At 38.3% G+C, this 18322-nt stretch overlaps 2 protein-coding genes across 2 annotated transcripts in view; both read left to right on the plus strand.

Moving 5' to 3' along the window:
- LOC149564309 (Zn-dependent exopeptidases superfamily protein) overlaps window positions 1-18322 on the plus strand; it is a 179228-nt gene that overhangs the window by 95629 nt on the left and 65277 nt on the right. The gene's annotated exons all lie outside the window — the stretch shown is intronic.
- On the plus strand, window positions 8848-11923 carry LOC149564310 (uncharacterized). Its single transcript, XM_089824213.1, has 8 exons — window positions 8848-9343; window positions 9461-9587; window positions 9753-9889; window positions 10025-10051; window positions 10149-10546; window positions 10664-10887; window positions 11013-11211; window positions 11609-11923. The coding sequence occupies exons 1-8, from the start codon at window positions 8848-8850 to the stop codon at window positions 11921-11923; spliced, it is 1923 nt and encodes a 640-aa protein (XP_089680339.1).

An 18322-nucleotide genomic window follows, 5' to 3' on the forward strand; every position in this document is an offset into this window, starting at 1 on the left:
ACACACCTTTACCGCTTCTAAGTGCAAATCCCTTTGCTCCATGCTGATCTGCAATCCCCAACTCTTTTGGGGCACTCTTTTCCCCTACAGTTCCCTTCCACCCTCCACCCTCGACTTTCGCTCCATTACCTTGCACACCATGGCTCTTTACGACATTCTTGGGCAGCCTTCTATCCACCCCACTTCGCTTCCTTTCACCCGCCTTTTCACCCCTTCCCATATTTATGAGGCTGTCAAATCCATGAAGTGTAGTAGAGCTGTTGATGAGGAGGGTTTCCAGGCTAAGCTTCTCGAGTTTGGTGTTTCGGTTTAGGGCCCCTATCTCTCTATCTGCTTCGGTGCTTCAAGGGGGTTTTTGATCTCTTGGTCTAGGCATTTTATTTATCCTATTCATAAGACTGTCCTTGTCTATGATCTGGGGAACTACAAAACCATCATGATTGGGCACACGTTTGCCAAACTGTATGTGACAACCCTTAATGCTATGCTATCTGTGGGGCTTGACAGGAAAGGTTGTAGGGCTAGAGGGTAGGCTGGTTTCTGGGCAGATTATCAAACTATGGATGACATCTTCACTCTATGGGCTATTATTGAGGAGGCCAGACATAGATCAGAGAAGGTCTACCGTTGTTTTCTTGATTTTCGTAAAGCTTTTGATTCTGTTCCTAGGGTGGCTCTATTTGAGAGGCTTAGGGAGGTTGTTATTTCTGAGATGCTATGTACCGCTGTTATGAGACTATGGTTGGCAGATTTAGGACTCTTGAGGGCTTCTTGGATCTGATCCATGGCACATTGGGGTTAAACAGGGATGTCCTTTCTCCCCTATTTTGTTGGGTTATATATTGATGAGCTTGAGGACTTCCTCTTGAAGTCTTCGCTCCTTGAGGATGGCTGTTGTCTTTATCAAGTTCTAATCTCCATCTTTTTGCGGATGATGTGGTTCTCCTTGCTTCCTCTCCAAATAGGTTATAGAGACTTCTTGATGGCTTGGCTTCATTTTGTGATCAGCGACAACTTGTGGTTAACTTGGGTAAGACTCGGGTAATGATCTTTAATTGTTTAAAGACTTCTCATCTTCACTTCGTTTTTAAGGACCAGGAGATTGAGATCACTTCATCCTACACATATCTAGGGGTTATGTTTTCTAGTCCACAATTTAGTATGAGACCAGCCATTCAACCCAGAGTTAATAAGGGTATGGGTTCTCTTGCTTTGCTTGAGATACAGTGTTTTAGACATCACTTCCAGGATACCTTGTCCAAGTTATCTCTCTTGGAATCTCTTGTGCGGCCGACTGTTCTTTATGGGTCTGTGGTTTGGGGTCCTCTTCTTGGGTCTGATTGGGCCTCGATTGAGCGGGTTTAGACTCTGTTCTTGAGGCGCATCATCAAATGTCACAGGTTCACTCCTCATAGTTTCATTTTTGCTGAGTTTGGTGCTTATCTTTCAGTCTTGTGGCCATTTTTGATTTGGTTTGGTTCCTCCATCACCTCGTGCACATTTTTGGTATGCACAGGCCTCTTCTTTGCTAAGTTCGATTAGGATTGACATTGATCTCCCCCCTTTTCAGTTCTCATTAGATGCCCCGACTCATCTTCTCCCCTCTCGGCATGAGTTGAATGAGCATGTTCAACTTGACATTTACAGACGGTACATTGCCACTGCCTAGGTTAACCCTTCTGGTGGGTTACGCTTGCGGATGTCCTTTTACGTGGATGTCCTTTTATGCATCGGCAAGCGTATCATTCAGTGACTGATTTCTTTTCACCTAAGAAGGACTACTAGTCTATCTTGGCATTCTCTTTGTCTCTTTATTTGTTGTTTTGGTTTTGTCATTTATTTTTGGACACCTTTGTGTGTTCCTGCTGGTGTTTGCCTCACTCTTGTAACCTTATAGTCCCATAGACTTCTTTTGGTCTTTTGTTGGACATTAATATCATTATCTTATCTTATCTTATCTTATCTTAAGGTAATATGCATCGGTGTTATTAATTTATATATTCTCTTGTTTTCAATATTTCAATCTATATAATAGTTGCCGCATTTGGATATGATTGGATTTATTCAACATATATAACTAATGAATATGTTTTATCTTTCTACTTATCTCATTTCCTTATTCATCTCATTTTCTTGACATCAATGCATTTTCATCAATCTCCGCCTTTGTCATTGATTGCAATACTTACTCATCTTTTTCGACTCTCATCCTTTCAATCTCTCCCCCTTTGACATCAATGGTGAAGGGATACCCATCAATCTTCCATCTTTCCACTTGAATGCATGTGAATATGCCCTTTGAAAGTTATCTCCTACTCTCCAAACCTTTATAGTTTTTCTTTTGTGATTATCTTTTGCATCCTGTCTTTTATCATCTATATGAGTCTCCCCATCATCAAATCTGCAATATTTCGCTATATGCCCATAGTTATCGCACTTATAACATACAGTGTTATAGTTCAAATATGAATTATGATTTTTGCTTCTCCATTCATGCATTCTCTTGCCTAGTGACCAAAATAGCTGCATGAGTAACAATATCCATAGAAGCGAGGTTTATATCCTTGCTTTCTATAATCCTTTTCAAGTTCAAATCCTTTAAATTTCATGGATGAATCATCATTTCCTATTTCCTTCCTTGATAAAGCCTTTGAGTGTGTGATCTTTATTATTTGACTTTCCTTCATAGTCTACTCCTGTATTGCTCGTGGATCGCTTTTGATTAATAATAATTTCTGTTAGAATTTCAGAGCTCTTTTCAAACTTGAGACTGTTATTTAGTTTGGTGTTACTCTCCTTTAGGTCCTTTCTCAATTTATCAACTTCTTGTCTTAATTTGGTACACTCCTCTTCATCATTCTCAACTTGTTTGAATTCTTCTAGTTGAGTCTTTAATTCTTTAATCTGCATCTTGTACTTAGTGACTTTTTCTTTCAATTTTGTATTCTTTTTGTATGCATAATGTAACTCTTCCATGACATCAACATCTTCTTCATTGCTAGATGACTCGTCAACTTCTTCATCTTCACAACTTGCTTCATCAACACCTTCGTATTCACTGCATGATTTATCAACATCTTCTTTTTCTTGCTAACTAGTCATGGCCAAAAAGAGTATCTCATCTTCTGTATCATCACTTTGGTATTCATCATTCCTCTCTTTAGATGAGCTTCTTTCTTTCTTTGAGTATAAACTCTTTTTGTGCTAGTGAAACTTTTTTCTTATGATAGTTCTTAGCATACTTCTTTTCTTTTTTCTTTGTATATTTTTGTTCTTCATCGTTGCTAGAGTCACTGCTGTTTAGAGGGCATTTTGATGCAAATGTACCGGTCTTCCGTAGTTGAAACATTTGAATTTTCCTTTGTTCTTCCCATTACTATTTTCAGCTTTCCTATAAAGTAAGCATTTGATTCACTATTTGAGCTTTCACTTGAAGTTTTCTTTTTGCTTTTACCCCTTTTTGACGCCTTGAATGCTATTTCCTTTTTTGATTCATTTGCTCCAATTCGTATTTCATAAGCAGTAAAGATCCCATGCAATTCATCTTTTGTCAATTTATCTAAATCTTTTCTTTCCTCAATTGCAGATATTTTAGAAATGAACTTTATAGGTAATGATCCTCACTAAGAGTTTGCATAGAATTGACAACATCATCTACACATTCAAGAAAAGTAACTATATTCTCATCTTCTTTCATGTTGAGACTGTCGAATACTTTCCAATGAGTTTGTAGTTTGGATATCTCTACATTCTCAATTCCTTCATAAACATTTTTCAGCTTGTCCCAAATCTCCTTGGTCGATCTATAGTGCATAACTTTTGAGAATATTGATTCAGCAAGATTGCATGAAATTGTGTGTTTTTCTTTGCCATTGTTTTCGCATTTTCTCTTTCTGGTTGTATCTGTTGGTGGGTTTTGCGGCGGTGTATAACCATCTACAATTGATTGCTAGACATCGAAACCAATGGCCATCAGATAAGTTTCCATTTTTATACTCCAATGGGCATAGTTCATCCCATCAAACATTGGCGTTTTATTTTAAAAGATTTCCCCCATTGTGCTCTTTTAGATCTACCTTTAAGTAGTTCATGTAATGTCCCTTCTTTGGGGACATTAGAGTTATTAAGAAAAACGAATTCTCAATATTAAATTTGACTATGTTACTTGGAGATTTATTATTAAAGGTCAAATTAATATCCCATGTGGTCACAAGAGGACACGGAGGAATAAGATGACTTATCAGGGAGAAGTTGAAGAGTCACTACTGTGAAGATAAAAGGAGATGAGACTCATTCTTTTGGTATGCTTGATTTTACTATTTAGTTTAGTTTTCTCTCTTTGAGAGGCTTAGAAAGCTTCAGCTTTTAACTAGTTGGAGGATGTAGCCCCTCGTGCTAGCAGACAGTGGACACAAACCCATTGTCCCGGGAACCACTACTTTGGGTGTTTCATTCGTGCTTACAGGTTCATATCCTATCGTTCCAATCCGACTGTTGAATCTGTATTTAGGATTGGTTTCTGTATATTGGTTATTGTATTGCTGTTGTATAATACAATAACATTTTAGTTGCTGATTGTTATATTGCTGCTGTATAAGGCAATAACATTGTTTAAGGAATTACAAGAGTTGCTGGTTTCATCTCATCAGTTGTAATTCATGGTTTTATGTCCAACATCTTGAATGTTATTTTGGAAATAACAAATTGTTATCTTGTGGAGAACCGTGGTTTTATTGAGTGTCTCATATCACATTTATTTATACGTGAGTCTGTTATTGTATTCAAGAAGAGGTTGGAAAAGTGACGGTTGGCATTTCTTCTGTTTTCGAATGTGCTGGAAATTATCTACCAAGTTTATTTTCTGAGTATACTGTTGAAAGAAAAAAAATTAGTAAATATCCTGTTCGGGATATTACAGTTAGGCTTTATAGAAGGAACTAGGCTCTGATACCAATTTAAGAGCACATGATTATACTTGGGGGGGGGGGGGGGGGAGTGGGTGGGATCTTTATAAGTCTCTTCACTGAATCTGCTATATTTCTTCCACAAATATCTTTGAATAGTCCTCCTTTATATCCTCTTCATGACAGCAGCAATCTTTCTTAATTTTCTTCTATTATTATATGTATCAGGTTTCATAAATCTGAATATATAAATTTATTCTTTACTCTTCATTCTCTCATCTCTTAATGTTCTAATATTGGATGCCTTTAATCTTAAATCTCCTCTCCTCCTTCACTTATTACTTTCTTCTACTTACTCACTGTATTCTTATTCTTCTCCCTGCATACTTTTCATATATAATTTATTCTTCTTTTAATATTTTAATCACCACACATTCTCTTATTATTATTCTTCTATCTTCACACCACTGCACTGCTTTTCTTCCTTTCTTTAATATCACAATTCTCTTAGTATCCACTGCTCTGCTTTTTAATACTCTTTATTCTTTTTCTCCACATCTTTTTGAAGTGTGCCATCCTTCTTTTATACTTGTAAATATGAGGAATTGTGACTTTTCAAAATTTAAAAGTCATGTCTTTTCTTAATTAAAATAATAATAATAATACTTCTAAGTTAGACCAACTTTATTTTAATTGTGTTACCAATGTAATTCTATTTAGTGGATCCCATTTATACATCAGTTGTAATATCTTGATATATATTTCAATATTCTCTGACTGCCGTCTACATGAAGCTTGACCCATCTTAATAATCATTTTTATACCGTAAGTTATTTGGGTATATGTATGCCATTGGTTCTTCTAAGCGGCTAAATTTATTTGTGCTTATCGGACTCTGACTCCTCTTGACAGCATCTGCACATGAAGTTGATTATACCTATGACAAACGATATCATATTGCTGCTTCAGTATATTACGTGACTAATATGCCACACACGTAGGTGCCTCCCGATTGTCCATCTTTTAATATTGTTTATCATCACTGTCATGCTACTGTTTAATCTTTAGATCGACCCTGGCATCATTCATTAGTCTTCTTCAAAAACAGCGTGAATACTTGTGTTCATCGCTGTTATAAGACCATTTCATTGCTTAGTCGCTGGTTTAATTTATTGGTATGGCGAATAACGTGTCTCAGATCCATCTATTTTCACCTGTGTTTTGTCTTTTGCCAATTTGGATATCTACACATGCATTACTTCTACTTTGTTTATTCATGATATGCCTACTTGTGGTTCTGTTCTGAACACTATCATTTGGATGCTTGCTAATACTGCTAATACTGTATGACATTGCTATTGTCTGTATTGACAGGGTTTTCTGCCACTAATGATATTTCAAACTGAAGCATATTCAATGCTATTGCTGCTAGATATGGACAAATCTTCAATATCGAACTGTTGATCAGTAATCACATACTTCAAGTGGATTTTTTTTTCTCAGTAGGTTTGTTGTTTGCATGTACATAATCACAATAATTGTTTATTGTCGTTGACTCTGTATATCTGCATCACTCGATCATATTTTGTTTAATTGTTGAAGACTCGCGACGTCCTCTGCAATTTGTCCTGATTTTGTCAGTAGTTACTAAAGTGCAGATATGTGTGAATAAGAATAAGATTAAAAAGAGGAAGAAGCAGGTGCACATTGTAAGAAAATATATTATTTGAAGAGTATGAAGAAATCTGATGTAAGGAAGATATAAATGATGGAAATATTGTCATTGATGTCAAAGATGGACAAACTAAATGTAAAACACCATCAATGTCAAAGATACAAAGAAAGGTACATTAATGAATTTAATGTTGCAGGCATTCATGTTATATATGACTAAGGTTGGCAACAAATATAAATGTGACGATAGTATATAAAGAATACTTAGAAGATTTGTGAAACTTGCATAAGGCATTATTATAACATTATGATTATACCAGTAAGAAATCATGAGTCAGCCAGAAAGCACGTAATTATGGAGACAAATCATCGTAAGACAATGACAAATATATTAAGGAAATCAGTTGAGCAATGACAACAACAAAAGAGCCACTGTACGTTGATCACTTAAAATTATTAAACAGCAATAATATAAAAGAAGAGTGACCTCATCATGACAAGCTTCTACAATATCACTAGAATATAAACTATCATCAGTCTGTCATCCAGCTTAGTAAATAAGAGAGCTTGCAAGAATTAATTGTAGCAACATTTCCAGTCAGCAACAATATCTATCTGATTTAGTGACAGATTATCATGTAACTGTACACAATTACCAGATTCAAAAGGAGTTTGAAAAAGATGCAGATACATGTGACAAATTCTGTACATAAGAAAAACCACGCTTGTTGTGGCAGTCAGAACTTAATGAGATAACAGTCAAACTTGCCATATGATCTTCTTCAAAACAGATCATATATCGTCACATCATGTGGAGCAAATATGGCATATGCTGTGTGGGAAATAAACATAGTAAATTAGCAAACGAGACAAATTTAATGATAACTGAATGTGTGAACAGATAGCCCGATAAGTATTAAGTTTGAATGATGGTAATTTAAAAGTATTATAGACGCTATGACAAAGATGGCATATACCTCTTACACAATCATTGTATGCATTAGCAAAAGACATTTGAGCTGAAAGCATTAAATCAATTAGGTTGAAGCAGCATTGGAAATCTGAAGCAAGTCCTTGTCATCAAATGAAGAAAATTTGAAAGGTAGCAACTGAAGACAAAATCTCCTACGAATGCATCATGCAAACTTTTGACGTATCTATACTAACCATGTCACCTCACAAGGCAATCAGCGAGAAGAAGATTTTAAGAAAAGTCAACACCATGGAACGATGAAGTTATGGAACGCTTAACATATGCGATGAAGTCAACAAGAATGATTCTTTTAGGCAAAACATCATTGACTGAAACTGAGCCAATGATAACTTTCAACAAATCAATAATTGGGAGGCCCGATAAAAAAAACAAAATATGACTATTAAATGTTTGTGTGCGTAAAGTCCAAGCATCCCGCACAATATTTCTCTGTATTCAAAAAATACCATATTAAATATGATGACCATCAAAGCAATATGGGGATGAATGATAAATATATGTGGCAGTGATAAGATTGTGTGAAGTTTGAAAGAGTATATTGGGGCACAGCGATAAAACCTTGCACTGAAGTATTTTGATGAACTTAAATCTTAGGTATAGGTCAAAACGAGATAAAATCGCGATTTTTTGGGGCCGGCGATTTAGTCGCCCCAAAAATCGCGATTTTTTTTTGCAGATTTTTTCCAAAAAATTGCTGATTAATCGCCTAAAAATCGCTATTTGTTGCAAAAAAATCGCCCGCGCCCAGCAGTCACATAAAGTGACGAAAAAACACATTTTTTTCATTCTGTTTTTACATTGCTTAGGGCGTTTTGGAGAGGAGAGGATAGAGGAGGAGTTCTTGGCAAGAAACAAGCGGAATCAAGTGCATTTGGAGGCCTTTTGATTCGATTTCTTTGTTACTAGGTAAGTGATTTGAATCTTTGTTTTTTATTTTTGCAAGAGATTGTATTATTTTTTCTTGCATGTAAATGGATAAAAATACATTCCTAATTAGTTAGGAATGCATTTGATGAATGTAAGCAAGATTAAATGCATTCATTTGCATTTTTTTCCATTCTAGATCGAATTTATGTTAGAAATTTGCACTTTTTTGAAAAATTTGAAATCCTAGCAGCTAGTTTGTTTGAATGTTATTTGGATTTCAATTTATTGGCGCTGTTATTGGAATGTTGCTTGAATTCTTTGTTTAACTATTAACTTTGATCTTGTTATAATTTATTTATAGTTTTTTAAAAAAAATTTGTATGTGTAGGCAGCCCGCAGCAATTTTAAATGGCAAACAAATGGCCATTGATTCCATGCCCCTCAGGCTACATTGGCACTAGGCCAAAGAATGCGAGAGATCAGGCATGGAAATATGCCTGTGAAGCACCCGATGAACCCACCAAAGTGATTTGCATTCGATGTGAAAAAGTAATATTCGGGGGCATTTACTGGTTCAAATATCACATTGTAGGGATCTCAAAACATGATACAAATCCTTGTGATAGTACAACAGAAGAAATAAAAAGGTTTGCAAATGCCTTGCTCGAAGCTAGAGAGCAAAAAAAATTGCAAAGAGAGCAGAATAAATTGCATGTCAGGGCAGCCATAGTAGAGACCCAGGGCAGTTTCGTTGATGTTCAGGAGGAGGAGGCAGCCATTGAGAGCATGGCCGGCTCTTATTGTGGGCCGCGTATCCGCAAACAGGGTAGTTTTTCTTTCACGAGTTCCGCTTCCACTCCCACTCCTACACCTCCTAGTACTTCCGCACCATCAGGATCAGCAGGTGCTTCTGGGATAGGGAGCTATTTTGTGTCGAGGCACACACCTGGTGCACAACTTTCATTAGAGGCCACTAGATGGAATAAGGAGGTCCATGACTAGTTGGACAATGCACTAGCAGATTTCTGGGTTTTCAACAACCTTCCTATTAGTGTTGTTGACAGTCCCTATTGGGAGGCTTTGGCCACAGGGTTGACAGTTGCAGGAAAGGGTTACAAGTCCCCTTCTCGTTTTGTGTTGGGTGGTAGGTAAGCGAATAATTTTATTACTCTCAATTTCCTTTTAATTTTTAACTTTTTACTTAGTTCTAAATTTTAATTAATTTATCTAGAAATTAGAATGTTGATTACTAAAGTCTAAATCAATTTTAAATTACTAAGAATCTAAGATATAACTAAATTTTGTTTTTGTAGGCTTATTGGAAATGCTATTGAGAGGGCCAAAGCATTTGTTGAGGAACAGAAACAAGAATGGACAAAATTTGGTTGCACCATTCTTTCTGACGGGTGGACGGATGGGAAGAGCAGGACCATAATTAATTTTTTGGCCTGTTGTAATGATAATGTGGTGTTCCTAAAATCAATTGATGCCTCCAACAAGGTAAAAAATGCTCAGACATTGGCATTGATGTTGGAGAACATGGTCTTAGAGATTGGCATTGAAAATTTGGTGCAAATCATCACAGACAATGCTGTTGCATATGTATCAGCAGGTAAACCGTAATTTTATGTTGCATGTGAAGAATTTTTAATAGTTTGATATTTTTGAAAAGTTGGAAACTAATTAGTATTTTCTTTTAGAATTGGCAGGAAAACTCCTACAACAGAGGCACCCCACTCCCTCTTGGACCCCGTGTGCAGCACATGTCCTTGACCTTCTTTTGGAGGACATGGGCAAACTTGAGTGGGTCACTCCAATTGTGGAGGATGCAAGGCGGGTGACAAAATACATATACAATCACCCATGGGTCCTTAGCTTGATGAGAGAGCACAATGATGGCAAAGAAATTGTCAGGCCTGCCGCCACAAGGTTTGCAACGATTTTTTTGACATTGCAAAGCATTCTCGATAATTTGGCTTCTTTGAAGCAAATGTTTGTTTCCAAAAAATGGCTTGCTTCCACATTTTCAAAGAAGAGTGAAGGAGAGAATGTTGTGCGGATTGTGTTTGATAAATATTTTGAAGATAAGGCTGATGAAATAGTAAAGGTAACTACAAAACTTTAAGTTTTAGTTTACACTTACAACTTTATAACATACTAAGTTTGTAACTCAAGTAAATAATAATTTTGTAACTTGTCAACTAATTTCAAATTTATATTGTAGGTGTCTGAGCCTTTAGTCAGAGTTCTGCGTTTGGTTGATGGAGACCAAACGCCAATGAGTGAACTATATGAGGCCATGGACAAGGCCAAAGAATCTGTCAAAAATTACTACAAGGGGGAAAGCATCAAATATGAACCCATTTGGCAGATCATTGATAGAAGGTGGAATAATCAGCTCCACCAACCCATTCATGCAGCAGGATATTTCCTCAACCCACGTTTTAGGTATATCGTAAGCTCATTCTTACTCAAATTTAAGTTAGCAAAGACTTGAGTTCATTTTGCTTTCGTAGGGTGTTAGGTGTGTACTAAAATTGCAACACTTATTTGTTTTTGGTTTTTGGTTTTAGGGCTGATGGTACATATGCAGATCTTGATGGAGAGGTCATCAGAGGCCTAAGTGAGTGCCTCGAAAAGATGGTAACCAGCGAGGAAACAAGAGGTAAAATCATCGCTGAGCAGGAGATCTTCACTTCAGCAGGGGGCAAGGTGTTCTCCACTTCTCTCTGCAAGAGAGCAAGGCTTACACAAACCCCAGGTAATACATTTGCAAACTTCTAAATCTCAAATGCTAAATTAACATTTATGTTTCACTTTTTGTTGTCTATTAGTATTTTCTAACTTGTACAATTTTTGTGATGCAGTGGCTTGGTGGACCACTTGGGGTGCAAGCACTCCAAATCTTGCAAAATTTGCTCTTAGAATCCTATCACAGCCTTGCAGCGCATCACATTGTGAGCGCAACTGGAGTTTGTTTGAGGCCATCCACACAAAAAAGAGAAACAGGTTGTCCCAAAAGAGGATGAATGACATGGTCTATGTGCAATATAATCTTAAATTGTGCATGAAAAAGGCACCACAAGATCCTCTTGGGCCAATCGATTTGGATGAGATAGATCCTTATTATGATTGGACAGCCTAGGAGTAGGCTCCCTTATTTACACAGGAGGACATCTCCAATTTGGAGAGGGAGGCCGCGGAGGAGGCTGTGGAGGAGGAAGGTGGTGGAACTAGATATGACATCGATTTGGATGACATCGAGGAGGGCGATGATGAGGATGATGACATTGAGCTTACTGCAGGGGACCTTGACATCTTGCGCACAGCGAATGTGGAGCTACCGACATCTAGTTCTATAGCTACACCATCTCCTGCATTGGCACAAACACAAACATGGGCACAAACCCTACGTGGTTCTAGTTCTAGAGCTTTACCCTCTCCCGCACTCACTAGTAAAGCGACTGGGAAGAGGAAGATGTAGTCCTATATTTGACATTTGTACTTATTTGTAGTCATGTTGATGTGCTTATTTGAACTCTTTACATTTGACTCTTTATTTATGAGAATACTTCTCATGTGTTGTGAACTTGTTAGTTGTTAGTAATTTACAACTTGTCACTACTTGTTAGTAATTTACTAATTAATAGTAATTTACTGATTAATAACTCTTTTTGCATTGATATATATCTAAACATGATTGTTTCTTATGTATTGTTAGTAATTAAGTCATTAGATGCAAAAAAACATTGAATTCTGTAAAAAAATCGCTTTTTTTTATTAAAATTTAGTGGTTTTTTAGTTCCCGATTTTTTCCCGATTTTTCCCGATTAAACTTTTTTAGGCCTAGGCGATTAATCTCCTCAGGCGATTTTTACATCAATGGGTCAAACGATACAAGTCATCATACATTTCAAGACATCAAATATGAATATATATCATACAGAACGGTAGCACCACCAATTATTAATGAGTATAAAGAGAATCAAGCCGTCAGTAAAAGAAGTTTGAAAGCAGCGATGAAGAATCCGCTTCGGCACGTAAAAGGCATGATAGATTATTTGACCTGGCAAAATAAAGACAATCATAAATATTCAAAGATAATATTCCAGATAGATCAAATTTATTGGCCCTGTGAATGATGATGCTATACAAACACTATGAAGGCAGCATTGATTAAAACAAATATGGAGTACATTGATTAAAATGTATTCACCGTGGAACTGGTATTAAGAAGTGAGATACGTGGGTAATAAATTAACCATGAGATAACAAATTTGTAATCTATTGAGAAGTGATATGTGTGAAGCCAGAAATTATGAGGCAATAGCGATATTAAACCAAGATCATAAAGTATGATATTAAAAAGATGCAAAAGTCTTAATAAAAATGATTTAAAAATATGGGAATTAAACTACGAAGAGTTACGATCTAAAAGACACAAACTTTGCATATTGAAAAGTTACAGCTCTTTATGAAAGGTTTTTTAAGAGATATAAAAGAGAAGATGTGGAGATAGAAGTAAGGATCAGCCAGCAGGAGAATATAAGAGAAGAAATAAATAAAAGGAAATATATATCTGAAATACATAAAGAATATGAATGAAAAGTAAGGGCTGAGTAAGAAGTAAAGCGATACATAAATATATGTAGAATCAGAATTTTAAACTGATACATATATATCACTACATGCATAGAGATATTAAAAAGGGCAAAATGAGTGTATATAGACTATAGAGTAGAAGAAGGTATGAGAATGAAAAGAAGAGAATAAGAAGAAGATTAAAGGAGTGTGTTACGTGTAGAAGATTGGGGGTAGATTTAAAAGATAAATATAAGCAGAGATTAATATCAAATTGGAGAAGAATTCTTTGAATACAAGAAAATGTGCATCATCAGTTGAAACAAGCAACATCGTGAAGGTGGAAAAAAAGTTTTGTGTGCAGTGGGTTGGTGCTCACAAAGACAAGCAGTGGGGGTAGGAGCTTCTAGTAGGTCGGAGCCTGCGAAGTGTGGGAGTAGGAGCTTCTAGTAGGTCAAAGCCTGTGAAGCGTGGGAGTTGGAGCTTCCAATGAGTCAGTGTTCATAAACATAGAGGTTGGAGCCTCTAGTAGGTTGAAGCCTACAATACATTGTAAAAGAACAGTTTATATAAGAAAGCATTTATTTGTCATGGTTTTCTCCTACATTGGGTCTCCATGTAAATTTGTGTTATTGTGTTCATGTGCATAATTATTTATTTGAGTATTTGAAGTTATTATTTGGATTAAAGTTTTAATTTTGGCAAATTATTATTATACTGATTAATCCCCCCTCTCAGTATAATTGTGTGCTCTTCAATAAAAGAAGATTATTTCAGAATATTAAGAGAGAAGAGAATAAAGAGTAAGAGCAATAAGGAAGTAATAGTATACATAAATTTATATATTCAGATTTATGAAATCTGACATATATTTCAAGTGTATGTTTTTGATAAGGTAAACAGGTTTTAAGGGGTCCTGAAACCCATAAGTTTAACAACAAGAAAGGCTGAAAATAAGCGAAAAAACGCCCAGCCAAAACATAAGCCTTACGGCTGAAAATAAGCCCAAAGGCCCAGCCCGAAAAAACTGCCCACTAAAAAGGCCAGAGAACCAACCAGAAAAACAGAGACCAGACAAAAAGCCAAAGCCAGGAGAAACAAAAACCAAAGGACAGAGACCCAACCTAGCAGACTACTTCTCCATCTCGAGCATGGTCTGGGCAGCTTTGGCGCACTCTTGTTGCTCTTTTGCCTTATGATCCTGGGCGTTTGTCAAATCTTGCTCCATAGTGCTGTCCTTGGCTTTATCCACATCCAGCCTATCTTTGTCTCTGTTCTGTTTATCATCTTCCTCCATCTGGTTCCTGTCTTTGAGATTTTCCAAGAGAGAGAGGATGTTGTCGTTGATCGAAGCGAGGAGGGAGATCATTTGACTTGCCAGGTTGTGATTGTAGTTCTCAATATTTTTTACTCTCCTCTCCATCAGAGTCTCCCAGCTGTTCCGGTCGCCTTGGCTTTCTGCACCTGTCTTGCTTTTGATTTTTTCCATTTGGGAAACCCTATCTCTGACATCCTCAAGCTCATGGAAAAGCCAAATTGATCTGAAGTTGTCGATCATGCAATTGCGGGCATTGTTCAACAGATTCATGCCCGTTTCTCTTGCATTAACAGAAATAGCCACCATAGCCGGGTTAATTAGCTCATTGAGTCTAGGCTTCTCGAGGTCATCCACCAGGAGTTGGGGGTTCATCGCCTCTCTGTAGATTCCCATAGTGGCCGTTCTCACATTGGAGTTCTTCCAAGCCTTCCTTCTATTATTAACTTGCACTTCCCCCTCAATCTGTCCAGAGTTGTCATTTTCCTCCAAAGGAGGCTGAGGATGTATAGGGGAGAGGGGAATGGGCAGAGAATCCTTTCCCTGACTACTGGAGCGCTCCATGCTCTCTCCCTCCCTCTTCTGTCTTTTTCTCAGTTTCTCCTCATCCAGCTCCTCCTTCGAAACCTTGTCAGAATCATCAGTATCCATTTCTTCCTCCACCTCAGCAGAGCCAGTTTTAGTTGGGGTATGACCTCTAGGGCTCTTTCTGCTGGGTAATTTGATAGAGGGGTAATCCTTCTTATGGCTTTTAGTCTTCTTACCTGAATGCTCAAAAACCTCATCAGAGCTGATGCTCTCGACATCGTCGAAATCTGAGGAAAAACTGGAGCTGCTCTTGTCAACATCCGCCCCCTGGATAGGGTTTTTGCTAATGGTTTGAGCGTGGAAATGCTCATGAATCAGAAGCAGAAGACCCTCATGCAGGGCCAGGTTGACGGTAGCTTTCTTTTTAAAACTAGAAATGGCCTTGTTCATCGAGTTAAAAAGATAATACGGGAAGGAGATCTTACTACCATGGCAAAAATGATTCAGAATCACAAAATGGTGAGTCCTAACCCTATCAAACCTGGGGTCTAGGGTTATATATTCAATGACAGCGTAGAGAACATACCTCCAGAGCTTCTTTATAGTATCCGTTACAAAAAACGTCTCTTTCTTGCCCAGCTTGTTCAGCTCTTCAGTGTTTTTCACAAAATCCTTGATTGCATTAGAAGACATCTTCTTGTCTCTGAAGAATTTATGCCCCTCCATCGGAATCCCCGTGACTTCAGCAACCACATCCTCAGTAATTTGAAAGTAGACCCCGTTCACCTTAACCTTACCATTATTCCACGAATTCACCATGCTGTTAGTGATCTCAGGATCCGAGCCATGAAGTTTCTCGAAGAAATTAGTAACCCCACCCTTTTCCAGCTCTCTCCAAACTTTGGCCTTGTTCTTCCACTTCTGAACTTCCCCCACCGGCTCCTTTCTGCTCCTCTCACCCGTCATGTTTACCTGATCAACTTCCACAATTCTCATGAACTCTGAACTGTGCAAGTTATTTGCATTCGAAAAAATGGTGATGTTTCTTTTATGATACCCGTGAATATACCCCTTTCTGAAAATAATGGTATCGTCCTTTCGAACGTGTCGAAATGTCAGAGGAAACCCCTTTTGCTGGTGAAAATCACGATGCCAATAATGGCACTTACCATTTATTAAGCAATCTTTATTATCCATAATTGCATTGGATTTGAGCCGTCCTTCCCAAGATTTTATCTTGGTCGATAATCAACTTTGCCTCCGCCGGAAAATCTTTTCCGGCATGCCAGGTCAGATTATTGGTGGCGTTAACCCCTTTATTAGCAAACCAATCAGCGACTGGGTTTGCCTCTCTGTAAACATGAGTGACGTGGACCTTATCGAACTTTGTGAGAGTGGCACAAGTCTCAGCAATTATGTTCGCAATCGTCCACGAGGGAGGGGAAATACCATTAATGGTATTAATAATGTTTTTGGAGTCCCCCTCAAGCCAGAGTTCAGTAATCCCGGCTTCAAAAGCCAACTTGACCACCTTACTCGCAGCTCTTGCTTCAGCCAGATGAATAGTCTGGATTCCCAGCGGGGAAGCAAAGGCAGCTATTCCCTCCCCATAGCTATTTCTTATGATTCCACCGCAACCTGAAGGGCCTGGGTTACCCTTAGAAGCCCCATCAAAGTTGGCTTTTGACCAACCATCTGGGGGGAGAAGCCAGCTAGCATCCTGCCTTTTGAGGTTCCTGTCTTTTTCTTTAGCTATCTTTCTGTCCCCTTCTTCTTCTTCTTCCTCCTTCAGCACTTGGAGATTTTCCTTTATATTCTTCGAGACCTTCCTGCCAAGGATTATAGCCGTCTCCTCTCTGTCTCTAAATATTCTATTATTCCTTTCCTTCCAAATTCCCCAGCAAAAATGGGGTAAAATCCAGTCTGAGTGATCCTGCCGACCAGCAATCTTACAAAGACCTTTCCACTGATGGAAAAAATCCATGAGATTATCCGGTTTGCACCAGAGGGTTTCATTATCATGTGTGATGACATTCCACACCTCCCTGGCATAGTCACATAAGATGAAAATGTGATTTCCGGTCTCAGCCTGATTCTTACACAAGGGACATCTACTGGGCATAACATGTCCTCGCTTCATGAGATTGTCATGAGTAAGGATTTTGTTCTGAAGAGCCAGCCAGTAAAAAATGTTGATCTTTGGAGTGAGACCCGAAATCCAAGCCTTCGCCCAAGGGGCCTTCTCTTTTAAGCTCCAAAGGGAATTATAGCCTGAGGCAACAGAGTATCTTCCATTGGGATTATCCCTCCAGACCAGCTCATCCCCCAAATTGATAGGAATCATGGAATTGAGCATAAGCATTATAGGAGTCAAGTCCTCAGAGATGAGGGATAGGTCACTCCATTCCTGGCCATTCCAATAATCACAAACTTTGGACCCAATTTGATCAGTACAAGCTTGCATCCATCTCTCAAAAACAGGGTTATTGATAAGTGGATCTTGGGAAAGCCATCTATCCGACCAGAACTGGATGTCCTTCCCATTTCCCAATTTCCATGATATCCTGGCCTTAGCCAGGTCCCTAGCTTTCATGATCCCATTCCAAATGTTCGATCCTTTTGGGATATCTTCATTAAAAAGGGTGAAAAGAAGAGTGGGTCTTCTAAGGTACTTGTTTACCAGGGTGTCCCTCCATTCACCGGTGCTACTGAAGATCCGCCATATTTGTTTAGCTAGGAGAGCCTTATTGAGGTGGGTGATCTTTCTAATGCTCAGACCTCCGTACCTCTTAGGGAGGCAAACCTTCTCCCAAGCAACAAGAGGGTATCTTTTCTTCCCTTCATTACCATTCCAAAGGAAGTCTCTCTGGATTTTCTCCATTCTTTCAGCTATTTTCCCCGGAATTCCAAAGAGGCTCAGGGCGTAGATTGGCAGATTTTGAAGAGAAGATTTGACTAAGAGGCATTTCCCCGCTTGACTAAGAGAGACCCCTTTCCAACCAGCCATCTTCCTGTTGAATCTGTCCAAAATACCATTCCAAAAAGACTCCGGGGGTGAGGATCCCAAAGGAAGACCAAGATAGGTAGAGGGGAAAGAGCCTACCCCACAACCCAGAATCCTGGCGATTTTTCTTTGTCTAACCTCAGAGGTGTTGATGAAAAAGAGCGAGCTTTTGTTCCAATTAATCAGCTGACCCGTCCCACTGGAGTAAGTATCAAGAATCTTCTTCAGGGCTCTGGCCTCTTTGACAGAAGCTTCCCCCCCCAAGATATTATCGTCAACAAATTGCTGATGAGTGAAGGGAACGCAATTAGAGGAGGGAAGGATCCCTTTGATACAAGCCTCACGCTTTCTACAGTCTATAATCCTTCCTAAGCATTCAGCTAAAATGATGAACAAAATGGGCGAAAGGGGGTCTCCTTGTCTGAGGCCTCTGGAAGGTTTGAAAAAGTTAGAAG

This window comes from Cupressus sempervirens, chromosome 4 (assembly GCF_028749045.1).
Source record: "Cupressus sempervirens isolate cs-2001-9-10 chromosome 4, ASM2874904v1, whole genome shotgun sequence".
Classification (NCBI taxonomy): Eukaryota; Viridiplantae; Streptophyta; class Pinopsida; order Cupressales; family Cupressaceae; genus Cupressus; species Cupressus sempervirens.